General features: G+C 56.1%; 1 protein-coding gene across 1 annotated transcript in view; it reads left to right on the top strand.

Annotated features, from left to right (window-relative positions):
• Positions 1 to 1,917: 1,917 nt before the first annotated feature.
• NIBAN2 (niban apoptosis regulator 2) overlaps positions 1,918 to 20,602 on the top strand; it is a 50,681-nt gene continuing 31,996 nt past the window's right edge. The window contains exon 1 of the mRNA XM_036112841.2: positions 1,918 to 2,172. Coding sequence (XP_035968734.1) covers positions 2,118 to 2,172 — 55 coding nt within the window. The 5' untranslated portion in view covers positions 1,918 to 2,117. The remainder of the gene's footprint in view (positions 2,173 to 20,602) is intronic.

Below are 20,602 nucleotides of genomic sequence, written 5' to 3'. Positions count from 1 at the left end.
GCCTCTCTTGTTTCTGATTACTTCTGTCTGGTTGCTCAAAGAGAACAGACGGACACTGGGTGTCAGGAGACTTGACTTCTGGCTGGGTTCTGCCTCTGCCTTGCTGTGTTACTTTGGCAAGTCATTTTCCTTCTCTGGGCCTCAGTCTCCATCTCTGTAGAGGAAACAAGTCATCCCTGCCAGCCTGACTTCAACTCCACCTGATGACTCTGTTGCGTGAATCTGTCCTCCTCTTCAAAGACTGGCCTATGCCTGTGCTCTCTCCACTCCCTGGAATGCTGTTCTCCAATGTTTGCTGTCAAAATTCTGGTTTTTCTACTTGTAGTTCAGGTGCTCATCCCTCTGTGATTTTCCCCAAAATGGAATGTTCTGCTCCTTTCTCTAGTTTCTATATGCTCTTGAGGGCAGGGACTGTGATTAACAATGAGAGAATGGTGGGTTCTATTTATTGAGATGACCAATCTTGTGCCACGCACTGTGTCGGTCACTTTGTTATGTGCTTTAATCCTCACAACAAAGTGTCATTATTCTCATTTGACAGATAAGGAAACTGAGGTTCAGAATAGTGCCACTTGTCCTGGGTCACAGAGCCAGTAAGACGGCTTGGGCAACTTCTCTTTCCCCAACCCCAGCATTTTTTTTAAGTTTTCTTTAAGTACTCTACACCCCAGGTGGGGCTCAAACTCAGGACCCAGGATTAAGAGTCCTCCGCGAGTCCTCCGCTAGTGGGACTGAGCCAGCCAGCCAGCCACCCTGCCCCCACCCCCGCATCTTGCAGAGGGCCTAGCAAGCAGGTATTTATCACCTGTATGCTGAATGACCAGTAAGCCACTGACTGCCTGAATCAGTGCCAGTATCACATTAATCAACTTCAAACCTACCTCTGGTAGTGTGGACAGGACTGAAGTACCTGTGCTCAGTAATGCTAACTTTTATTACCACCATTCTTTGCCTTTGTCACACCTACAGTGAAAACTGCCCAATTATAGGGTGGGATACATGCGTGGTGAGTACTCGGTCACCAGGGTAAGCAAGCAGAAACTGGGTGACCTTTGGGATGCAGTAAGGGGAAGTCTGAGCATCAGCAGCCAAGGAAGGCCTCCACCACCCCCATCCATGATTTTGGGGATCCCAGTTGGTAACCTGTTTCCCCTCCTGGCTTGGGAGGTGGCGAGGGTAGGACTGGAACACATTCCTGTGGTACCAGGACCCACCCATGCTCAGCCCCGCAGGCCCGATTGATACCCACAGACCATGCAGGCCCGTGGGTTTTGAATCTTTTACAAACTGGAAAGTTCTATTGTTTATTCCATTCCTGACCTGCCCTGTCCCACAAGCCACCTCCCGAGTCAACTACCCATATGCTGGGCCTGAGGAATGTCCGCCTGGCCCTGGCACCGGGGGTGCCTTCTGGGCCCCCGAGCCCTCCTTGCCACCTCCCCTTTCCGTGCACTATTGTGCAAGACAGGCGGGCACACCTTCTGGGGCAGGTCGGATCAAGGCCAGGAACTTCCTGAAAGCGGGAGGCGGCGGGCGGGGCGGGAGGAGTGCGGTGCGAACGCCGAGTTCCCGCACTTCGGCCTCGGCGTCCCCTACCAGTTCCCCACGACCTGCTCGGCGTGATTCTCTTCCCGCGCGGAGAGGGGAGGAGGTGACCCCAGGCTGGAGCCCCCCCAGGGCACTCCCCGTTCTTTGAGATGCCCCCACCAGCCCCATCTCTTTCTTCGGTTCGGTCTGGGTCCGGTGCGCCCCTCAGTGCGTCACTCCTCGCTCTCCCTCTCTCCGACTGGTCTTTGTCCGGGTCTCGCCCGCAGTCCCGGCGTCCCCGGCCCCCCCCTTCCCTCCCGCCCGCGGCCGCGGCGGGGGCGGGGCTCGGCTCGGGGGCGGGGCGGGGCGGGGCGGGGCGCGGCGGGGCCGCTGAGCCGCGGGCTGGGGCGCGGGGCGGAGGCGGCCCGCGGGACAGACGCGGCCCGGGCTTGGAGCGCGGGCAGAGCGGAGGCCGCAGCGAGGGGCGTCGGGAGCGGGCCGGGCCCGGCTGCATGGCGCCAGCGGCGTCCTCCTGAGCGGCGCGGGCAGCGACGGGCGGCGGGCGGATCGGGCCGCGGCTCTTCCTCGCCATGGGGGACGTGCTGTCCACGCACCTGGACGACGCCCGGCGCCAGCACATCGCAGGTGAGTCCCGCGCGGTGCAGCGCTCCGGGGGTCCAGCGGGGAGCCCCCGGGCCACGCCCCCAACCCGGTCGGCCGGCGGCGCCGGGCCCGGGTCTCGGGGGAATCAGGCCCGGGGCAAGGCGGGAGTGGCCGGGGACCAAGTCCTGCGTCTAGCTTGTTCCCTCCACGTTTGGGCGTTCCTTCCTGCCCCTTATGAGCTCGCCCTTCCCCCTCCTGAGGGAAGTCGAACCTCCCCCTCCTCTACTGGAACCCCCTCCGAGCCGGTCCCTTCGAATGCCCCCCAACACACTACCCTGATGAAGTTGTGGCCCACTCGGCCAGCGTGTCCTGATCGTCCTCCCTCACTGTCCCGGTCCCCGCCTCATCCTGGCCCCAGCCCTAGTACACGTGGCTGAGGCTTCTAGGGACAGGCCCATCCATACCTGGACTGAGCCTGGGGAGTAGGGCTAGGGATAGATGGGGTGCACGGGAGGAGTAGGTCAGAACCCCTGCCCTTTGACTCAGGCTCAAGCAGGGTGCTCCTGCTGGCAGACATGTCCAGGGGGCTGGTCAGGGCCGGAGCCCAGCCTCCTCAGCCCCCTCCTTCAGCCATCCCTGCTCCCAGCCTGTCACTGCACAGTGGCCACTTCTCAGAAGGGTGACTGACCCCAGGCTTCCTGGGGAAGCCCCAGGGTAGCAGCGGGGTCCGGGGCCCCTCCTCCCCCTACCCTGGAGAACGGAGAGGTGGGGTGAGAATCTCAGACTGCCTGGGAAACTTCAATTTTGTGGTTCACCTCTCCCGCCCTGGGTGAGGCTGCCTGGGTGGAATCCCAGCATCTGTTTCCCAGCCGTTAGGTCTTAGAGAAGTCTCTTCATGGCCTGGCACCTCAGTTTTCTCCTCTCTGAAACGGGGTGAATAATTTCTTATTAATGAGTTGTTGAGAGACTCATTGTTTCCTGTAGCTTGCTTAGCACAGGGCCTGGTAGAGGAGGCACCCATGCATGGGGTGCTGGTCCATGTGGGCTGTGGGGGTGGGTGCAGCCAATGGAAGGAGTTATCTGTTCCTCTTCTTGAATTTGCTACTCTCTGTCCAGTGAACCCAGAGCACTGTGTCCACCTACATTTATCTTGATGGGTCCTGCAGTCCTGTAAAGTTTCAGCAGCTGTGTTCTGTCTGCTTGTACCCCTTGAGAAGAGTGACCAGGTGTCCCTTAACTCTGTGTCTCCAGGACCCCAGGGTTGAGCACAAAGAAGGTGCTGAGGAAGGGTTGTCCAGTGACTGTGGTACTGGGCCTGCCGCCTGAGTTCCCCCTTTGGGCCAGGCCTGGGCCCCGGGTGCCCGGGTGAGGGTGAGGTAGAAATGAGTCAGACTCTCTCCAGCCTCAGAGCAGCAGGGGGTTAAGTCCTGGAAAAGCCTCCTTATAGGACCGGCCTGGACTCTGGGAGGAGGAAAGCCGGGGCGGAGTCTTCCTGTCCCCTCCCTGTCGGTGGCAGCCTCCTGGGGCTCTATAACAGTCCATCCATTCACGACCTCCTGTTGGGGCCCCTCACCAGGCCTGGGTGGGGTGTGCTGCTCCTTCTTCGGTGGGGTTTTTCCTTCCCCCACACCCAACTCTTGCTCTCCCCCCTCTTTCTACCTCCTGGGCTGAGAACTGCCAGCACCCCCCCACCCCCATTTTACACGGGTGGAGACTGAAACCACAAAAGGTGAAGTGTCCTCTCTTGGACATGGTTGGGTTTGTTTTGTGGATACCAGGCTTGTGCCCACTCAGCCTGCTGGCCCCTCTTCTCTTCTCAGCACTTCAGGGCTATTAATAACCCTCTTCAAATGCCTCAAATTCCTGGTCCAGGCTCACCTGGGGGAGCGTCTTAAGTCGGGGTTGGGAGGTTGGAAGCAGGGGAAAGCCTCTAGCCCCCTCCAGGGAAGCAAGCCACCTTAGAAATTTCTTTTGGAGGGAATGAAAGCTAGCCTTTGCCACCTCCAGTGATCCATGCACCCTCCCCACCCCACCCAAGGAGCAGTGAGCACTTTCATGCCAGACAATTAAAATTCCAGAGCCCTCCCTACCTGGGGCCACCCCTTTGGAAACGTCAACATTTGGAACATCCCTTCCCGCAGTGCTCTGGGCTCCGAGGCTTGTTGGGGTTCTGTGGCTTGGCAGGGCGGGTGGCCCCTGCAGCTTTGTGCCCACCTGCGCAGGTGAGCAGGTGAATGCCAGCCTACAAGTCCTGGCAGAGGTCAGGCACACTCCTGCCCAGGTGCCATTTTGCTGCCATGGTGCCTTTCATCCTGGGATTTCAAAGCCCCGGGCAAGCAGGGGCTTGTTCTCACAGTAGCAGCCCCGTGGGGCTGATGGCAGGATGATTCCCTCCTACTTTTCAGGAGGGAGCTTGAGTGGAGAAAGAGCCCTGACCTGGGAGCCAGGAGGCCTGGGTAACCTCAGGCAGTCACTCACTCTCTCTGGGTCTCAGTTTCCCTAGCTGTGAACTGAAGGCTGTAGGCTACCTGATGGCTGAAGTCCCTTCTGGCTCTGAGAGTCTAAGGGTCCCAAATGTTCCCCACGAATCTCCTCCAGATTCGGGCCAGCTCAGGCTTCCAATACTGACTTCACATTCTGTTAGCTGATGTGAACTTGGGCCAGCATCTTAATCTCAATTTTTTAATCTGTAGAATGGGAATAATAGTAGTTTCCTGCTGGACTCCCGTTGCAAGGACTTAATGAGATAATGCTGGTAAGACGCTCAGCCCAGTGCTTTGGGCCATAGCAAGTGCTCAGCAAACAGTTGCCATTGTTGAGAATTGTCATTTATTTTATTTTATTATTTTTAAAGTTTTTATTTATTTATTTGACAGAGAGATAGCGAGAGCAGGAACACAAGCAGGGGGAATGGGAGAGGGAGAAGCAGGCTTCCCGCGGAGCAGGGAGCCCGATGTGGGACTTGATCCCAGGACCCTGAGATCATGACCCGAGCCAAAGGCAGACGCTTAACCGACCGAGCCACCCAGGCCCCTGACAATTGTCATTTATTCTGTTATCGATTCTCTAGTAGGTGAGGAGAGTGGCCAGGTGTTTGGAGTGCGAAGGGGGCAATTGTCGCTGTGGTTTAGGTCCTGTTTCTCTGAGATTTGTCCAGTCCCCGGCCTCAGGGTGGATACTGGTTCCTTGGATGCAAGAATCCACCAGGGTTTTTAGAAAACTTGAATTCCACGTTCCTTGTGCCTTGGCAGATGTGTGAGATGGATGTAGGCTATCTTGAGTGGGTGTGGAGGGCAGTGATGGGGGCCCCCCTATGACTAGGAAGGAGGTAGGACATGGAGAGGTGGGAGATTAGGCCAACCCACACCTTCCATCTGGCCCAGAGGACAGGGCTGGGATGAGAGAATGTAAGGGTCTGGGTGGCCCATGTTGGTGCTATAGGAGGGGTTCTTTGCCACCAAAGCCAAGACAGAAGAGGTGAGGGAGGGACCTTACTGTTGCTCAATAGGGGCTGGGTGCTGTGCCCTTGGCAGGAATCCTGGCATTGCCTAGGGGGGACCTTCTGCCTCCAGGACAGCCTTGAAGAACTCAGCGCCTCTGGAAATTCTGTTGGCCGGGATGAAATTGTGGGAGCCAAGGGAACCGCGCCCCCCATACATAAACTGCCCTTAAGATTTATTACCTGAAAGGGCTGGTAAGGTAGCTCGTCAGTACCTGTGTTCCTCCCTTCTGCCGGGCTCGCCTTTCCCTTTGCTAATTCTTTTTTAAATAGCAGCTTTATTGAAACATAATTCACCTGCCAGACAATTCACCCACTTAAGTGTACAGTTCATTGGGTTTTGTGTGTGTGTGTGTGTGTGTGTGTGTGTTCACAGAATTGTGCATCCATGGCCACAGTCAATTTTAGAATGCTTTCATCACTCCAGAGAGAAACACTGTGCCCATTAGTGGTCACTCCCCTTTCCCCTGGTTGTTGCCCACCGTGGGCATCCACCGCTCATGTTGGCTGCTTGCACAAGTAATGCATGCACGAGCCGCATAGGAGTGTAAGGTGAGAAAGCATCCTCTCCCTTCGCTCCCACCCCTCAGGAGAAACTGCTGGAGTTTGGTGTGTCCCTGTGTCCAAACACACGTCTCTGTGGACACACACGTTTAGCTCTGGCTATAAGAAGAGCCCCAGTGATATGGCTTTGTGGTTGGACTTTTTTTTTCACTCTGTCTATTGTGAACATCTTTCTGTGTTGGAGCACGTGAGTTGGTCCCATTTGAACTTCTGCGGGTGGGTTTCCTTCTGTGCATGGTGCCATTTATTTCCTCATCCCCCCCAACAACGGACATTTGGGTGGTTTCCAGTGTTTGGCAGGAATTCGGGGCACTGCCCAAACCTTGCACTCGTCCCGGGCCAGGTTCTGGTGTCAGGCCTCTGAAAAGGCTGTAAATGTGTGAAACTCCCTCTCGTTGGTACAGAGTACCTCAGTGCAAGTGTTATCACCCTTTTTGGGAGTCGGATATGAGAAAAAGGGTATCTCATTTATTTATTGAGCAAAATGAATAATGCCTTTTTTCCAAATTGATTTTGCACACCTACCTCTCCACATTTGGGAAAGGGCTGCAGGTCCCCAGTGTGAAGGGAGGAGGGTGTCCCCTTTCGGCCCCGCCCCCCTCCCCCTGCTCCTGGTGCGTGGCTTTCTAGTCGCTACCCTGGGGCTTTGCAGAGGGACCAGGCTGGCCGGAAACAGTGCCCAGCCCCGCCTGGGCCTCTGCCCCTTAGCCAAGGTCTGGGTCAGCCCCTGGAGGTGAAGCGTCTGGGGATTCTGCTCTGCTCTTGTGTCGGTCTCATAGAACGCGCCTTTTGTTGGCGTTGACCCTGCCCTGCCCCTCCATCCAGCCTCCACTCTGTTCCTTTCCCATCGCCCAGGCCTGAGCTCTGGCCTCACCCCGCATCCTTCCCCCACACATGGCCACATGGCCAAAGAGACCTTTCTAAGCCCAGACTGCACCATGGTCCCCGCCGCTTGAGGAATGTCGTTTAGAGACGGGGCTGGGAATCACTCAGCACCATCGGGCGAGCACCACTCCATTTTTTTAGCAGTATTTCTCCTCTGTGTTTATTGTTCTACATTGCTGAGACCATGACTCAATTTTTGTCTTGCTCCTTTCACCAAACGGTTTATAATAAACATCTCTCCCTGGCCTCTACGACCTCCCTGCAAGCATTGCCAAAGACTGTCCCACCCGAGGCCATCCGTACCGACATTTTCTTAGCCTTACCCCTAATGCTGCACGTTGCCGTGTCCCACTGTGACTAGACATTTGGTTTTTAGAGGCAAACTGAGTCACTGTGTTTTTTTCCTTTCCTGCTCTGGTCAGCTTCCCTGCTGAAGATAGACTCATCCCCTTGACCTACTCTCCTCCAGCCTGCTTCCACCAATCTGGGCATTTCGAGGGAGGCTCCTTTCTGGGAGCCTGCGACCCTTCTGAGCGTCTTTCCAGGGGGAGTAGGCCCCAAGGGGCTGCCTGTGAGCTGGGGACAGGGACTGATGACATTGGCCTTTAGTTGTGTATGACCGGGAAGTCTGGCTGCTTCACCAGCCTGTGGCCTGCAGGGACTCCACTGATAGGTCTTCTGCCCGAGGGTGGTGGCTGATAGAGTAGGGAGGGGCCGTATCAGGCTCTGAACGAGACCTGTAAGATTAGCCATCCTTTAACTGAGCACTTACTGTGTGCCAGGCCTTCCTTTGCCTGTATTATCTCACTGAATCCTTACCCTCAGTGCCCTATCCCAACATTTAAAGGTAGGGCAGGGCAGGGTAGTGGCAGGCCCAGACTTGGGAGTCCAAGGCCTTAGCTGTTAAAACCATGCTCTGCTGTGATGGGACGGTTCCTGGTGCCCAGTTTGGGCCGGAGGACAATGGGGGAAAAAGCCCCCAAGAGAGGCCCGGTGGGGGCAGAGGGTCTGGGAGGGGAACAGAACGGCATGTGTCAGAGGCTCCCGTGGGTTGCACAAATATATCCCTCCTGACATTACTCAGTCTGAGACTCAAGTCACTCTCTGACCAGTCCCGTTCTCCTCTGCGTGGCCCCCTCCTCCTCCGCAGGCTCAGCTCATGACTCACTCACCGTGGGTCTCCTTGTGGCAGGCATCAGGCATCGTCCTGCGGTTGCAGAAATTCCTGAGCCACTTTTTCCTTTCCCCCTGCCCTGCCCCCTTCCACCTCCCTGCCTGTGGACGGAGGGTTTTTCTGTGGATAGTGCTGGGCAGAGTTTTAAGGAAAGAGGAAGGCAGATACCTAGCTTTAAAACCCTGCGGGGTGGGAGAGAGCCACGCCCCTCTCCTGGTAGAATCTTAAGGCCTGAGTCACAGAAGGGCTGCAATCTTCTGATCTCACAGATTCAAAACTGGAAGAACAGGAAGTGCCCACCTCAGCAGGGCACCGGGTGCCACCCCCTGGGAGCCGTCCAGGTTTAGGGATGTGCTACCTGTGGCCTACAGAAGTGAAGGGACCTGCCTGGTGGCAGAGTGGATGGTGAGTTAGAAGAAGCAGGGCGTCGAGAGGTTCAGGGCAAGTCAGGCTGCTTGGGCTCGAGTCCCAGCTTTGCCGCTGGAGGGGCTGGTCGTTTGGGGCGAGTCAGTTACCCTCTCTGAGCTTCGGTGTCCTTTGTAAAAGAGAACGAGAGCACCGGCTTCTTCGGGCGCGAGGTCAGGAGTCGCTCTCTGGATGGTACAGCACACGGGGCTGGGGGGTGGTGAGGACACGATGCTGTTAGGAGTGTGGCACTTCACTGAGGGACATGTGTCAGGTTTGTCCTGTGGCCGCGTGCACCTTTACCCTGTGCCATGTGCCCCAGGATGAAAAGGAAAAAGAGAAAGACAGATGGGGACACCCACTCCTTGGCCGGCCACGTGTGTCTAGAGCTAGGCCTGTGGGTCTCAAGCCTGGTCCTGCTAACCATTTGCTGTGTGACTCTGGACCAATGGCTGGGCCTCTCTGTGCCTTTTCTCCCCATCTGTGACCCCAGTATCGACTCTTGGGAATTCTTTGCCACTGAAAATCGTTTCCTAGGGGTCTCAAGGTGACTTCCAGAGGCAGGGCTGGGAGGGTTTTGCTGTTAGAAGTTGAAGTGGAACATCCCCATTGGGTGCCTGTGGGACCCCACAGAGGTGTGATGAGCTCTGCTCCCAGACGCGCTCGGGCCTTCTTTCTTTCATCCTTTCAGTCAGTAGTCACTGAGCACCAGGGTGCCAGGCACTGTACCAGGCAGCAGGGGCACGCCGGGGCGCGCTGCTCCGTGGCTCTTGCCCACGTGGCGCTCTCTGGCTGGGTGAGCGAGGAGTGTTCTCAGAAGGGCAGGTCTTCTGTGGGAAGGTGTGAGAGGGGCTGGCCTAGTGGGGAGGGGAGGGTTGGGATGACGTTGGGGGAGCCAAGGGGCTGGCCTTGGGGGGGAGGGGACTTTGTCCCGAGGGACCTAGGGAGGCTTAGGGGGAGGGTGAGAGGAGGAGAGCCCAGTGGTGAGGGATGGTCTGGACCAGTGTGATGGGAGTGGGGCCTGTCAGGGGGAGACGGAGCAACCAGGCCTCTGTGATGGCGACGTGCGAGGCAGGGGAGATATGGTGTCTCTTCTTGTCAGCCCTGTGTCGTTGATGGGTCCCGTAGGTGGTTTCGTCAAAGCAGCCAGTGGCCCTGCGGCCTCTGCTCCCATTCCTCCAATGACGGGAGACTCACGTCCTTCCTAGGCAGCTCTGAGGATGAGAACCTTCTTCCTTTCCAAGGGCAGAGCGAGAAGAGGGCTGGCGCTGGATTCTAAGCTCCTGGTTTTGAGATCCTGTCCTAACTACCCCGGCATTTGGCAGGTGTCTGGCCTTCTCTGGGCCACAGGTTTCTTATCTGTGAAGTGGGCATAACGGTAGCCCAGACCTGCTAGGTTGTGGGGCAACAAGGAGGTGATGCGGGCAGAGCTCTTTGCGTTTAAGAAAACACTGACTCCTGTTGCCATCCGTCCTTCCTGTGTGTATGGTCCACGATGGGACATTGGCCAGGGGTGTCCCTCCTCTTGGTGCGATCCAAAGTGCAGGCCGTGGGCTCCGGCGGGCAACTGGGCGCCCAGCAGGGGCAGCGGAAGAATGAATTGTGGTCGGCAAAGTGTGAAGCGCGCTCTCCCACCCACATATCTGTGGCCGAGCGAACTGTAGCAGCTGTCCAGCCTCCTCACGCCTCGTGCTGAGCAGAGCTGTTTGTGTCCAGCCAAGTTTGTTAAGCCAGAATCTTCTAGAAGAAGAGTGCTTTGGGCAGGAGACTGCTCACATTCTTGTGCTCCATCCACCTTTAATCACCCTACCTGCTGGCAGCCTTTTCTGCGTGCAGACCAGGAGGTGAGAGCCTCAGGGCTGGTGCCAGGTGACCTTTGGCGGGTCCTTCTCCCTCTCTGTCCTTGCTTTGCCTGTCTGTGTAATGGGTCACTGGGACAATCTGTGGTGCCCTTCTAGCTCCGGCCTCTTGGAGCCTGTGGGCCGTGGGCTGCATTGAAGAGGAAGGTGTGATATTTATTGCATGATGCCATCTTGCTGTGGACGGAAGCGCTCCCTCTATGAAAGCTGTCTTATGCCGGGCCCAAGCCTGGTGGTGGGGATGAAGCGTTGACATGAGCCCTGATCTCATGGGACTCATGCCAGCCACGAAGTTTCCATTAAGCTGGATGTGATGTGGTTTCTGTTACAAAGACAGAGGATCTTTATGTTTTCCAAAGTGCATGTTGGTTTAAACCACTTGGTCAGCCCAGCTCAAGAGGTAGCATGTCTGGCCTTGCCTGAGAGGCAGCCGGCTTCTGCCACCAAGAGCCCTGTGTGGCCTTGGGCAAGTTGCTCTCCCCCTTGGGGCCTGAGCTGTCAGTAAAATGGGAAGGTGAGCCCTGCTTCTGGGGTGTGAAGCTTCTTGGGAGGCAGTTGTTCTCTGCACATGGAAGGTGCTAGGCGAATGGCAGTTCCGTTTTAGTTGAGTCTGGTTGGGGGGGGGGGGCTATCATTTGTCCTGGCCTGCCAGGGATTTCAGGGGTGATCCGGACATCCACAGGGGGAGGGAGCTGACAATTGTACTTCTGTTCTACTTTTTGTTTTTGCATTTTTGTTTATTTTTTGGAAGGGTTCCCTGGTGGGAGGTGGGGCAGGGAGAAGAGAGAATAAGGCTTCAGCTTTGGGAGGCTGGGCCCCGCTGGGCTGGCGGGGAAGGTTTGCCCAAGGTTTGCTCGTGGTCTCCTCGGGCCACAGCGCCCCCTCGCCCTGAATTTCGAGCTTGCTGATGGGCAGCGTCTGCTTTTCTTTTTCTGGCCTAGACCCTTCTTCCTTCTAGCCGGGAAGGACCCTTTGTGATCATCTACCCCGACCCTCCTCCGTTTCGTGACTGAGTAAAACCGAGGCAGAGGACATACCTAACGTGTCAGAGGCTGCGAAGCTGGGATGGGAACGTAGGCCCCTGACCCCTGCACAGAGTCTTCTCCATCCCTGTCCCCGTGGACGGCCCCAGACCGGTCAGGGAAGGAGCGGTTGGCCTGGGTGGGGCTGGAAAGGTTATAATTTTGAAAACCGAGTAAACAAGCCCTCCGTGAGAGAGAGGCAGCCCTGTGCTGGCCTGACAGATAGGCCTGTGTCTGAGGAGACAGCCCAGGCCTGTCCCCATGCAGACAGTGAGGTGTTGTGGTGGATTAAAAAAGGCAAAGCTACCCTCCCCTCACGCCCCCACTCCCATATTTAAGGCTGCCGGGAAACGGGGAGGGGGGCCGCTGCCCAGCCTGGCCACAGGACAGCCCTCCCGGCTCAGCTCAGCAGTCACTCACGGCTCCTTTGGGCAAGGGCCTTCCTTCTGGGCCTCATTTCCCCCATCTCTAAAGTGCAGCGATTCCCTCTCTTAAGGAGGCTGGCAGGGGTGGGAGAGGATTTGAGCTGGGTGTTTGAACACAGGGAGCCCGACAGAAACTTCGTTTCTTTGTGGCTGGAGGCGGGGCCCCCTCTCGTAGCAGAAGGGTTACTTTCTCAGTGACCCGAGAGTCAGCCCGCTCCTGGGAGACAAACTGACAATCCAAGGCAGGCCAGAGCAGGCCGCTCAGCTCAGCTTTCCCGTTTCCCTGTTGAGATAGGGGCAGAATCCGAGAGGAGCTGCCTCTGGGCCTTGCCCTGCAGTCTCGGGGCTGGGCTGCCTGTCTGGCCTGCAGCCCCCCAGGGTGGGGCCCAGCAGACTTCCTGTGAGATTAGGGGCAGAGCCTCTTTGCTCTCCTTCCCTTTTCCTAAGTCCCCTGTGTGGCCTCAGACTCCAGCTCTGTGCATGGGAGCTCAGTCTAGCCTCCATTCTGAGCCTCCGTTTTCCCCATGGTGCAAGGAAGGGGTTGGATGAGAACCTCTGGGAGGCTCTCTGGGTCAAGTTCCAGACTCTGAAAGACCTTGCAGGACCCATAGATCACCCCCTGCAGCCAGGAACACCCTTCCCTGGGCCCCACCCGTGGCAGGCTGGGTTGGGGTCCCTCCTCCAGGCTCCTCACGGGATTGTGGTAGATTCTCATCTATGGTGTGAGTACTGTGAGGGCTCAGTCACCGTGGGCTCCCTTGAAGTAGACCGTATGGCCTTGCAGGTCAGAGCTTGCCCTGCCGGTGGTTAGCCAGATGCCCTTAGGACAGTTATTTGGGCTCTTTATGCCTTAGAATCATCAGCTGTAAATTGGGAGTGATAATAATAATACTTCTCTGGTTAAATTACATTATGCCTGTTTATAAGTTACATTTATGCACCCTTTAACACAGTGCTGGGCACAGTAAATGCTCCATAATCAATAGGTATAAGGGACATTTGTTAATTTAAGTTGTTTTAATTCCTGAGCAGTGACTGAATGATAAATGTCATTACAAGGTTTATGGTCTTGCAGAGGAGGGGCCCCGAAGCTGTTTGGGTGAAGGGGCCGTCAGGTAGGTAGAGAGGGTGCCTTGGGGGGCAGAGGGAGTGGGGCAGATGCGGGCGGGTTCAGAGCCCCGGCTGGTCGTGACTTCTCCTCCACCCATCTGGAAGGAGTGGTTTGGGTCCCACCATGTCAGAGACCGCAGGCCTGGAGTGCGTGCGGCCGCACACGGCTTCCTTCCTCCAGGCGCGTATTCCTCGCTGTCTGACTCATGCCTTTGTGCCTGCCTTTTGTTCTTGTCCTTGAGCCCTGGGGGTGAGGCCAGGAGAAGCAGGGGCCCAGGGATTCGCTGGTGGACAGGCAGACCCTCCCCCCCGCCCCCGCCCCCCCCCCCCGTGCAGGGGAGGGGACACCTGGGTCCTGGTCCTGGCGCCCTTGCCGACTCACGGGGTGTCAGGCGCGGAGCGCGTGCGGCGACCAACAGCTCCATCTGTGCTTGGCACCCGAGCCACGTTTACCCCGGCCCTGCCCGCGTAGAGCTCAAGGCTGGGCAGGAGACGCATCCAACCAAAGGTTGCCAGTCACTCATTAATTACATCATTAGCAGAGGGCGAATCGTGACCAAATGCCCACCCTCCCCGCGCTGGCCCCGGGAGGAGTGCCGTCCTATGGGCTCTGTGGTGCCTCCCATTTGCCCTCTGGCCACAGATGAGGAAGCAGGCTCCTGGTGACCAAGGGGCCCGCCCAGGTCCCTTCCCCTCTGGGTGCCTCAGTTCCTTGTCAGGAAAATGGGCCCATCTGGGCTGGCTGCACGCAGGGCCTGGGCTGTCCCAGGGTTTTAGGATGAGCAACCCCAGCCTCGGGGACTGCATAGCTGCAGTGCTGACCTGGCTTTGTAGCCCCTGAAATCCTTCCTCTGTGCATCCCTAGGCAGAAATAGGGGGTATGGAGGCCACTGGGACTGAGGCATTGTGGGAAAGGGCTGGGCAAGGAGGGCGGTCCTCCTCAGGTCCCACCACCAGTAGGAGCAACGGCAGAAAGGTGGCCCCAAGTCCCCGGTGAACCCTGGCCCGACCCTTCCACTCCAGGTGCGTGAGGCACATTCCACACCAGGAATTTACCTGAATGTAGCCAAAAGGTTAGATTACGTTACAACATCGGTTACAACAGGGGAAACAAACAAACAAAAAAAGGAGGGAGGGAAACAGTGTCTATCGGTAGGTGATGTTCAGTGGCACAGTATGAAGCCACTCATCAGCTGGACTTCAGAAAGAGGATTTTCCCTCTGCTACTAGGGGTAGCAATGGCAACAGACGTTTGCTGGGCACTTCTCTGTGCCCAGCCCGGGAGGCACCTGTGACCGTGGATGGATGAGCAGGTGGGGGTTCAAGCCAGAGATGGTGGATTGAGTCCACAAATGGAGTCCCTCTCTGTGCCAGCCAGTGAAGATAGGTGTGCGTAGAGCCAGTGAAGTGGGGAGGGGTCAGTGGGTTCTCATCCAGCTGGGAGAGTCGGCCACCCACCTGTCCTCCAGCTCGCAGTTGTCCTCACTCAGCGTTTTGCCAGAATGCCGCTCCCGGCCCCCCGGGTGATGTGCTTGGCATCTGGCTGCTTAGCACTGGATGTGGGCTGCCGGAGGTGTGTGAGGTGCACCGGGCTTGAGGACCCCTTTTGGCAGTGCTTGGGGCTTCTTTCTCAGGACCTCAGAGCTCCGTGCCTCAGTTTCCCCAACTGTAAAGTAGCGATGGCCGTGACTACTGTACTGTGAGCTTTATGGTGTCGATGCCTGGTGCCTGGCACATAGTACACTCAGAAGAGGTTTCTGCCCTCGGGGTCCAGTGCCCCAACCAAGGGAGGCTTGGCCTTTCAACTCTGAGCTTTCTCAGTTTCCCCTTGTTATTGTTGATGTTGTTATATAAGCAATATCTGACGATCAAAGAAAAATTAGAAAATAAATAAGGAGAAAATGAAAATCACCAATAATCCTAACCACCCAGAAATAATGATTTTCAGGTGTTTCCTGGTGCATACTCTGCAGTGGGTTGTGGGCATCTGCATACGTGCTGTCCCCCTGCAGCGAGTCAAATGCTTGCAGAATATTCCATTATGCCCCAATAGTCTGCATTTTTAAAAAAATTTTATTTATTTTTTTATGAGAGAGCGAGCGAGTGGGGGGAGGAGCAGAGGGAGAGGAACAAGCAGACTGCGCTGAGCGTGGAGCCCAACACGGGGCTCGATCTCAGGACCCCGAGTTCATGACCTGAGCCAAAACCAAGAGTCGGACGCTCAACCGACTGAGCCACCCAGGTGCCCCCCGACAGTAGTCTGCATTTTCACTTGCTCAGCCAAACTCCTTTTGCTGGGCATTCAGGTTGTTTCCATTTTTCATCGTTGTAAACAGGTCGTGTTGGATAGCCTTAATCATTTCTGTGGGATTAATCTGTTGATTCCACCGTGGTTTGAGAGCCTGCTCAGAGCCAGGCCGCGTGTGGGACTGTGGGTGCTAGGTGGGGAGGCAGCCGTGGTCCTCACCCCCTCACCGATCCCTTTCTGGGAGGACAGACCCAACATGGGTTGGGTTCCTTAGCTGAGGTGGGGCTCAGGGTGTCTTTGGGAGCTGGGGAAGCAGTAGTAACCCAGACTCTGAGAGGCAGGGCAGGCTTGTTGGGGAAGGGGATGTCTAGGTGGGGCTGGAAGGGTGCAGGAGGAGGAGAGGGCCGTAGGCAAACGGGCAGGACTGCAAAGGTCCAAAGCTGAGAGAGCGTAGGTATTTGGGGGAACCAGAATTTCCCAGAAATTGGTGGTTTTGCTCTGGTTCTTGCTGCCTGTAGGAGCAGCTCCCTCGTGCACAACTCCTCAGTAATTGTTATGCAAAGTGCTGGCACATCTGTCCCTCCCTGGGGATGGGATTTTCTTCTAAGGGGGACACAGAAGCAGGGTCATGTGCCTGCCCCAGGCCTTCTACCTCTCTGCATGGTGTCCCCGCCAGCCCGGAGCAGGCAGAGGAGGCTCAAGTGCGGGGCCTCCTCAGCTCCAGTTTCCCAGACCCTTTGCGGGTGCTGTATCATTTGACAGAATCATCTGGAAGAGGAAACTGAGGATCCGAGCTTAGGTGACAGGGCTCGGTTTGTGTGACAGGGGTGGCGACCTTTTCTGCTGCTGCTATGTGACCTTGAACTGGGTCAGCTGGGTCACCCCTGACCCAGCCCCACCTCTACTGGAAGCATCCTACTGTGATTGGAGGGCCCCTGGCTAACACTGCCTCTGGCGCTGGGAAGGGTCTGTCCCCAGGCCCTTGCTGGCCTTTGCGGAAAACCCTGTTCTCTTCCTGTGTCTTAAGATGCCTGGGGGACCCAAGTTGAGGCCCTCTGGTGTAATCTCATGGTCAGGGACAAATATTTATGTGCCAAGTGCTCTGTTTGGTGCTGGGGGTACATCATAAATGGGACAGACAGGGTCCCTGACCCTGTGGGGGAAATGGACACTCAATAGTTAGTTATTAAATGGAATTTGTGCTGATGGTTAACGGGGGTTCTGACCCGAATTGGGGAGTGACTGCGAGGGACAGTGCTTTCGGTATCCCAGCCTGACGGGTGGAACTTGGATCATTTTGATCAAGCCCGAATGACAGGCTCCTCTGGGCCTGCCGGTGTGGTCCTGTGTTCGGAGGGAACACTTTCTTAAGTCACAGTCGGAGGGGGTTAAGGTCTTGAGGGTACAGTGCAAAGGAGTTCAGCCTCTTCACTGGACAGGCAAGACAGAGAGCCAGGAAGGGGTGAGGGACTTGCCCAAGGTCAGGTGGCAGTCAGGTGCCCAGCCTCGGAGCCCACCACTCTTAACCCTGAATCACTGCCTGGAGCCTGCTCATCACTGCCAGGAAAGACAGTGAGTCTGTCCCCACCTCCCTTAAGGGATCCCCAGGGAAAGCAGACATAGAACTTGGACCTGTTGGCTGAGAGCAGAGTTTCCCATGAAGCACAGATGGGGGTCACACAGGCATCTGGAATGAGGAATGTGAGGCTGGCAGGGCCTCCGAGCAGATTTGTCCTCATACCTTCCCCTCTGGAGCCCGAGGAGACCTGCAGCTGGTGACCCAAGGGTGGGGCAGGTCCTTCCTCTGCTGGCTGAGGGGCAGGCCACAGGAGTCTTGTTATTTGAATAAGCTTTCCGTCTCCTATCTGCATAAAGCCTCTCCATGCTGAGGGTCCCTGGCATTCCAGCCCAGGATTGGGTTTCCTTCTGGCCCAGCAGCAAGCACATGAGTGAATTTTCATATTGGCTCATCTTCCTCCTTCCCTTCCCCCAACCTTGTCTTCCTTTGTCTCTCCCTCCCTGGCTTTGAGAAGGCAGGAGCTCTCCCCCTGCCTCCACCTCACTTGCTGTTGGGACCCGGGGAGGCAGCCCGCAGCGTGTGTGCATGCACGCATGTGTGGGAGAGATGGATGGGCAGAAGCTGTTCTGGGTCCCGAGGCAGCTTGGGAAGAGCCTGACTTGGACTTGGTGGAAAGCATGTTGGCATCCGATGGGCACTGGGCTAATGAAGTGGGTGGGATTTGTGTCTCTGAGTTTTTTTTAGCCCTTTTCCAGTAGGGTTGGGCCACAGTAACTGGCACTTATGAGTGATTGGTTCTTATTGGAACAGCCCCTGGGATTTATCGGGTTCTTACCAACAGTCAGGCAGGGTGCCAGACACTTCTCATGCATTGTCTTATTTTGTTCTCACAGTTCCTCTTTGAGGTGTGTATTATTCTTCTCCCTGTTTTATTGATAAAGAGACTGAGGCTTGGGAAGTGACAGTCAGTAGCAGAGCCGGTCTGTCTGGTCCCAAAGTTTGTGTTTTTATGGCTCACCTTCCGCCTGTTGACAGAATCTTCTCTAGTCTCCTTGTGGCCATCCAGCCTCTGCTTGCATACCTCCAGTGACAGGGAGCTCTCTATCTCTTAGGGTTACTTCTCCCATGCGGGGCATCTGAGATAGAAAGCCCTCTCTGGAGTTCTGTCTGTCTTTGGTTGGTTACTTGAGAACAGGTTCCAGTTGGGCTGGGACGTGGTTATGGCTGGGTTTCTCCAGCATCTCTTTTCCCAGGGAATTATCCAGCTGTTTTGTTTGGGGAGAAGAGCTACGTCCTCTCTCCTTTCTCTTAGCAGCCCCTACCTGGTATTCAGCCCTTTACATGCCCTTCATCACATACTGAGTAAGTCTGAGCAAACTTGATGTTGAAACCCTAGAGATATTTTCATTAGCATTGAGCTGGATGTCTTAGTCAATGCAATAAGACAAGAAAAAAAAAAAAAAGAGAGGTATAACTACAAGATAGCAAGAGAAGAAGACACACATGGTCCTGCCTTTGTGGAGGTCAAAGCACTTTTCCATCTAGCTTCTCCCTTAGCTTAAAAAAAATTTTTTTTTTAAATTTTAAGTCCTCTCTACACCCAGTTTGGGCCTCAAACTCACGACCCCGAGACCAAGAGTCGCATGCTCTTCCGACTGAGCCAGCTGGGCGCCAGCTTCTCTCTTAGCTTTGTCCACCCTGTGAGGCTACCTCTGAGAAGTGGAGGCTCAGACAAGGAATTCACCCACCTGCAGTGCCACGGAGTGGAGAGGCTGTGGTTGGCTGAGGTTTAGTGGTGTGTGGTTTGTTGGGTATTTGCCTTCAGAATCTTCATTGATGTTTCTGTCTCCACTTCCCCTTTCTGATTAGTTAAGCTCTGAGGGATGAGGGCCCAGAAAGATTGGACCCCAAGCATGTCACCTTCCCATCCCCTGAGTGGCCCCCTGAGGGACCGAGTAACTGCTGTTCTGTTTCCCCTCTGCTGACCCCCATTTCATGGCATGGGACGCATTATAGAACACTGCCATTTGCACAGGTGGACACACCATGGGACCCCTGAGCTTGTGAAAGACCCCACTACCCACCTGAACACTCATTTCCTGGCCATCAACACTTGGGTAGATGGAACTTATTTCCATTCGCAGTCATCGTTATTGATAATACAGGACCCCGTTTGGTCAGGCTCTGTAGATTTCCTCATTTCTTTGAATCCATAGGACAACCTGGCCAGGTGGGTACTGCTGGTCCTCCCATTTTATAGCTGAGGAAAGTACTAATATTAATACTCGGAGAGTAGTAGTCACATGCCCAAAGTCCTACAGCTGGTGAGCGGTGGAGTTAGTATTTGAATTGAGATCTGATTCCGGAACCTTGACACCACAGTGTTCTGTGAAAGTGCTCTTCTTGACATAGAACGTATTCCTAAATATTTGTGGAATGGATTAATGCTTTCTCGAATATCTGAATTTATGCATTTCCTGTGTCTTCTGCTTGGCACACTCTCCCCACCTGGCCCTCCTCCTTCACCTAGTTAGCCTCTTTTCATGGCTTCGGTGCACCACTTCCTTCTGGAAGTCCTCCCTGATCCCACCAGCAGGGTTAGCTGCCCCTCCTCTGGGTTCCTGTAACTTCCCATGCTGTTCCCAGTTGGAGGCTTACCATGCTCATTGTAGGCTTTGTTGACAATCTTTCTCCCTCATTAGATAGCAGGGAGTTTGTCTAGTTCCCTCCTGAATGCCCTCTGCCCCGTGGTTGATAAATGTGGGCAACATGAAACGTTTCTTGGCTAGCACAGTAGAGCCCCTGATACCCTCACCTGACTTTGGCTCTGCCCCCAGCAGTCATTTCAGATGGCCCTGAGCTGGCTGATGGGAGGACATGAATTTCACGCTGGATCCTGTCCTCAGCTCCTGCCTCTTGGTGGCTGATGGGGACGGCCTGGGTGGTGATGCTGGCTTCCGGGTGGTCATGGAGGAAGAGGCTCCGTCAGGAAGATCTGCTTGGGCATCTCGAGGTCCAACTCCAGTCTGGGCACAGAGGGGAAAGTCGGTGGTGGGTTCTCAGACAGGCCGAGGACAGGGCTCCAGGGCTGTGGTGGGCACCTCCCAAGGTGCGCGTGCCATGGCAGAGCGCCCCGTGTCCTCAGTCCAGCTTCAGTGCTCTGCGCGTTGGGCTGAGAGCAGGCATGTGTTGGGGAACACCTGGGGTGGGATGGTGTGGTGCGGATGCTGCCCTGCGGCCTGGGGGCAGTTTGGACAGGTGGCTGGGCCCCAGCTTGGAGGACTCCAGTGGGTGTGGCGGGGATGAAAAGAAGGGAAGGGAGGCGAAGGTTGTTGCTGAGAAGTGCACAGGAGTGGGTGAGTGCATGTGAGGGGGCTGGAGGTTAGTGCTTACAAAATCACTGTCCTAGATCAGCTGTCTCTTTGCCCATCCTGACGACAGCAACCGTCAGAGAGAGCAGCGGAGTATCCCCAGCGCACAGAGGAGAATACCAGGGCTCAGAGGCCAGGCCCCTGGAGCACGGAGCTGGGTGTTCTGCATCTGGTTCCCGAGCCGGGCTCTCTCTCAGGGCGGGAGGATGGGGGAGGTCGGACAGGGCCGTGCACGGTGGGAGGTGGCTGGTCTCCAGCATCTTATAGCCCTGGGGTCCTCCAGGCTGCCTTTGACCCTCCCTTTGACCCTATTGTCCTGGTTCCGTTGGCCTGGGGTGTGGCCTCGGCCATGGCAGGGCATGGTGCGGGAGCCCAGCCTGCGGCCTGCTCC

Source organism: Halichoerus grypus, chromosome 14 (genome assembly GCF_964656455.1).
Source record: "Halichoerus grypus chromosome 14, mHalGry1.hap1.1, whole genome shotgun sequence".
Lineage (NCBI taxonomy): Eukaryota > Metazoa > Chordata > Mammalia > Carnivora > Phocidae > Halichoerus > Halichoerus grypus.
Note: the sequence above shows the minus strand (reverse complement) of the source record. Positions and strands in the feature narration are given on the sequence as shown.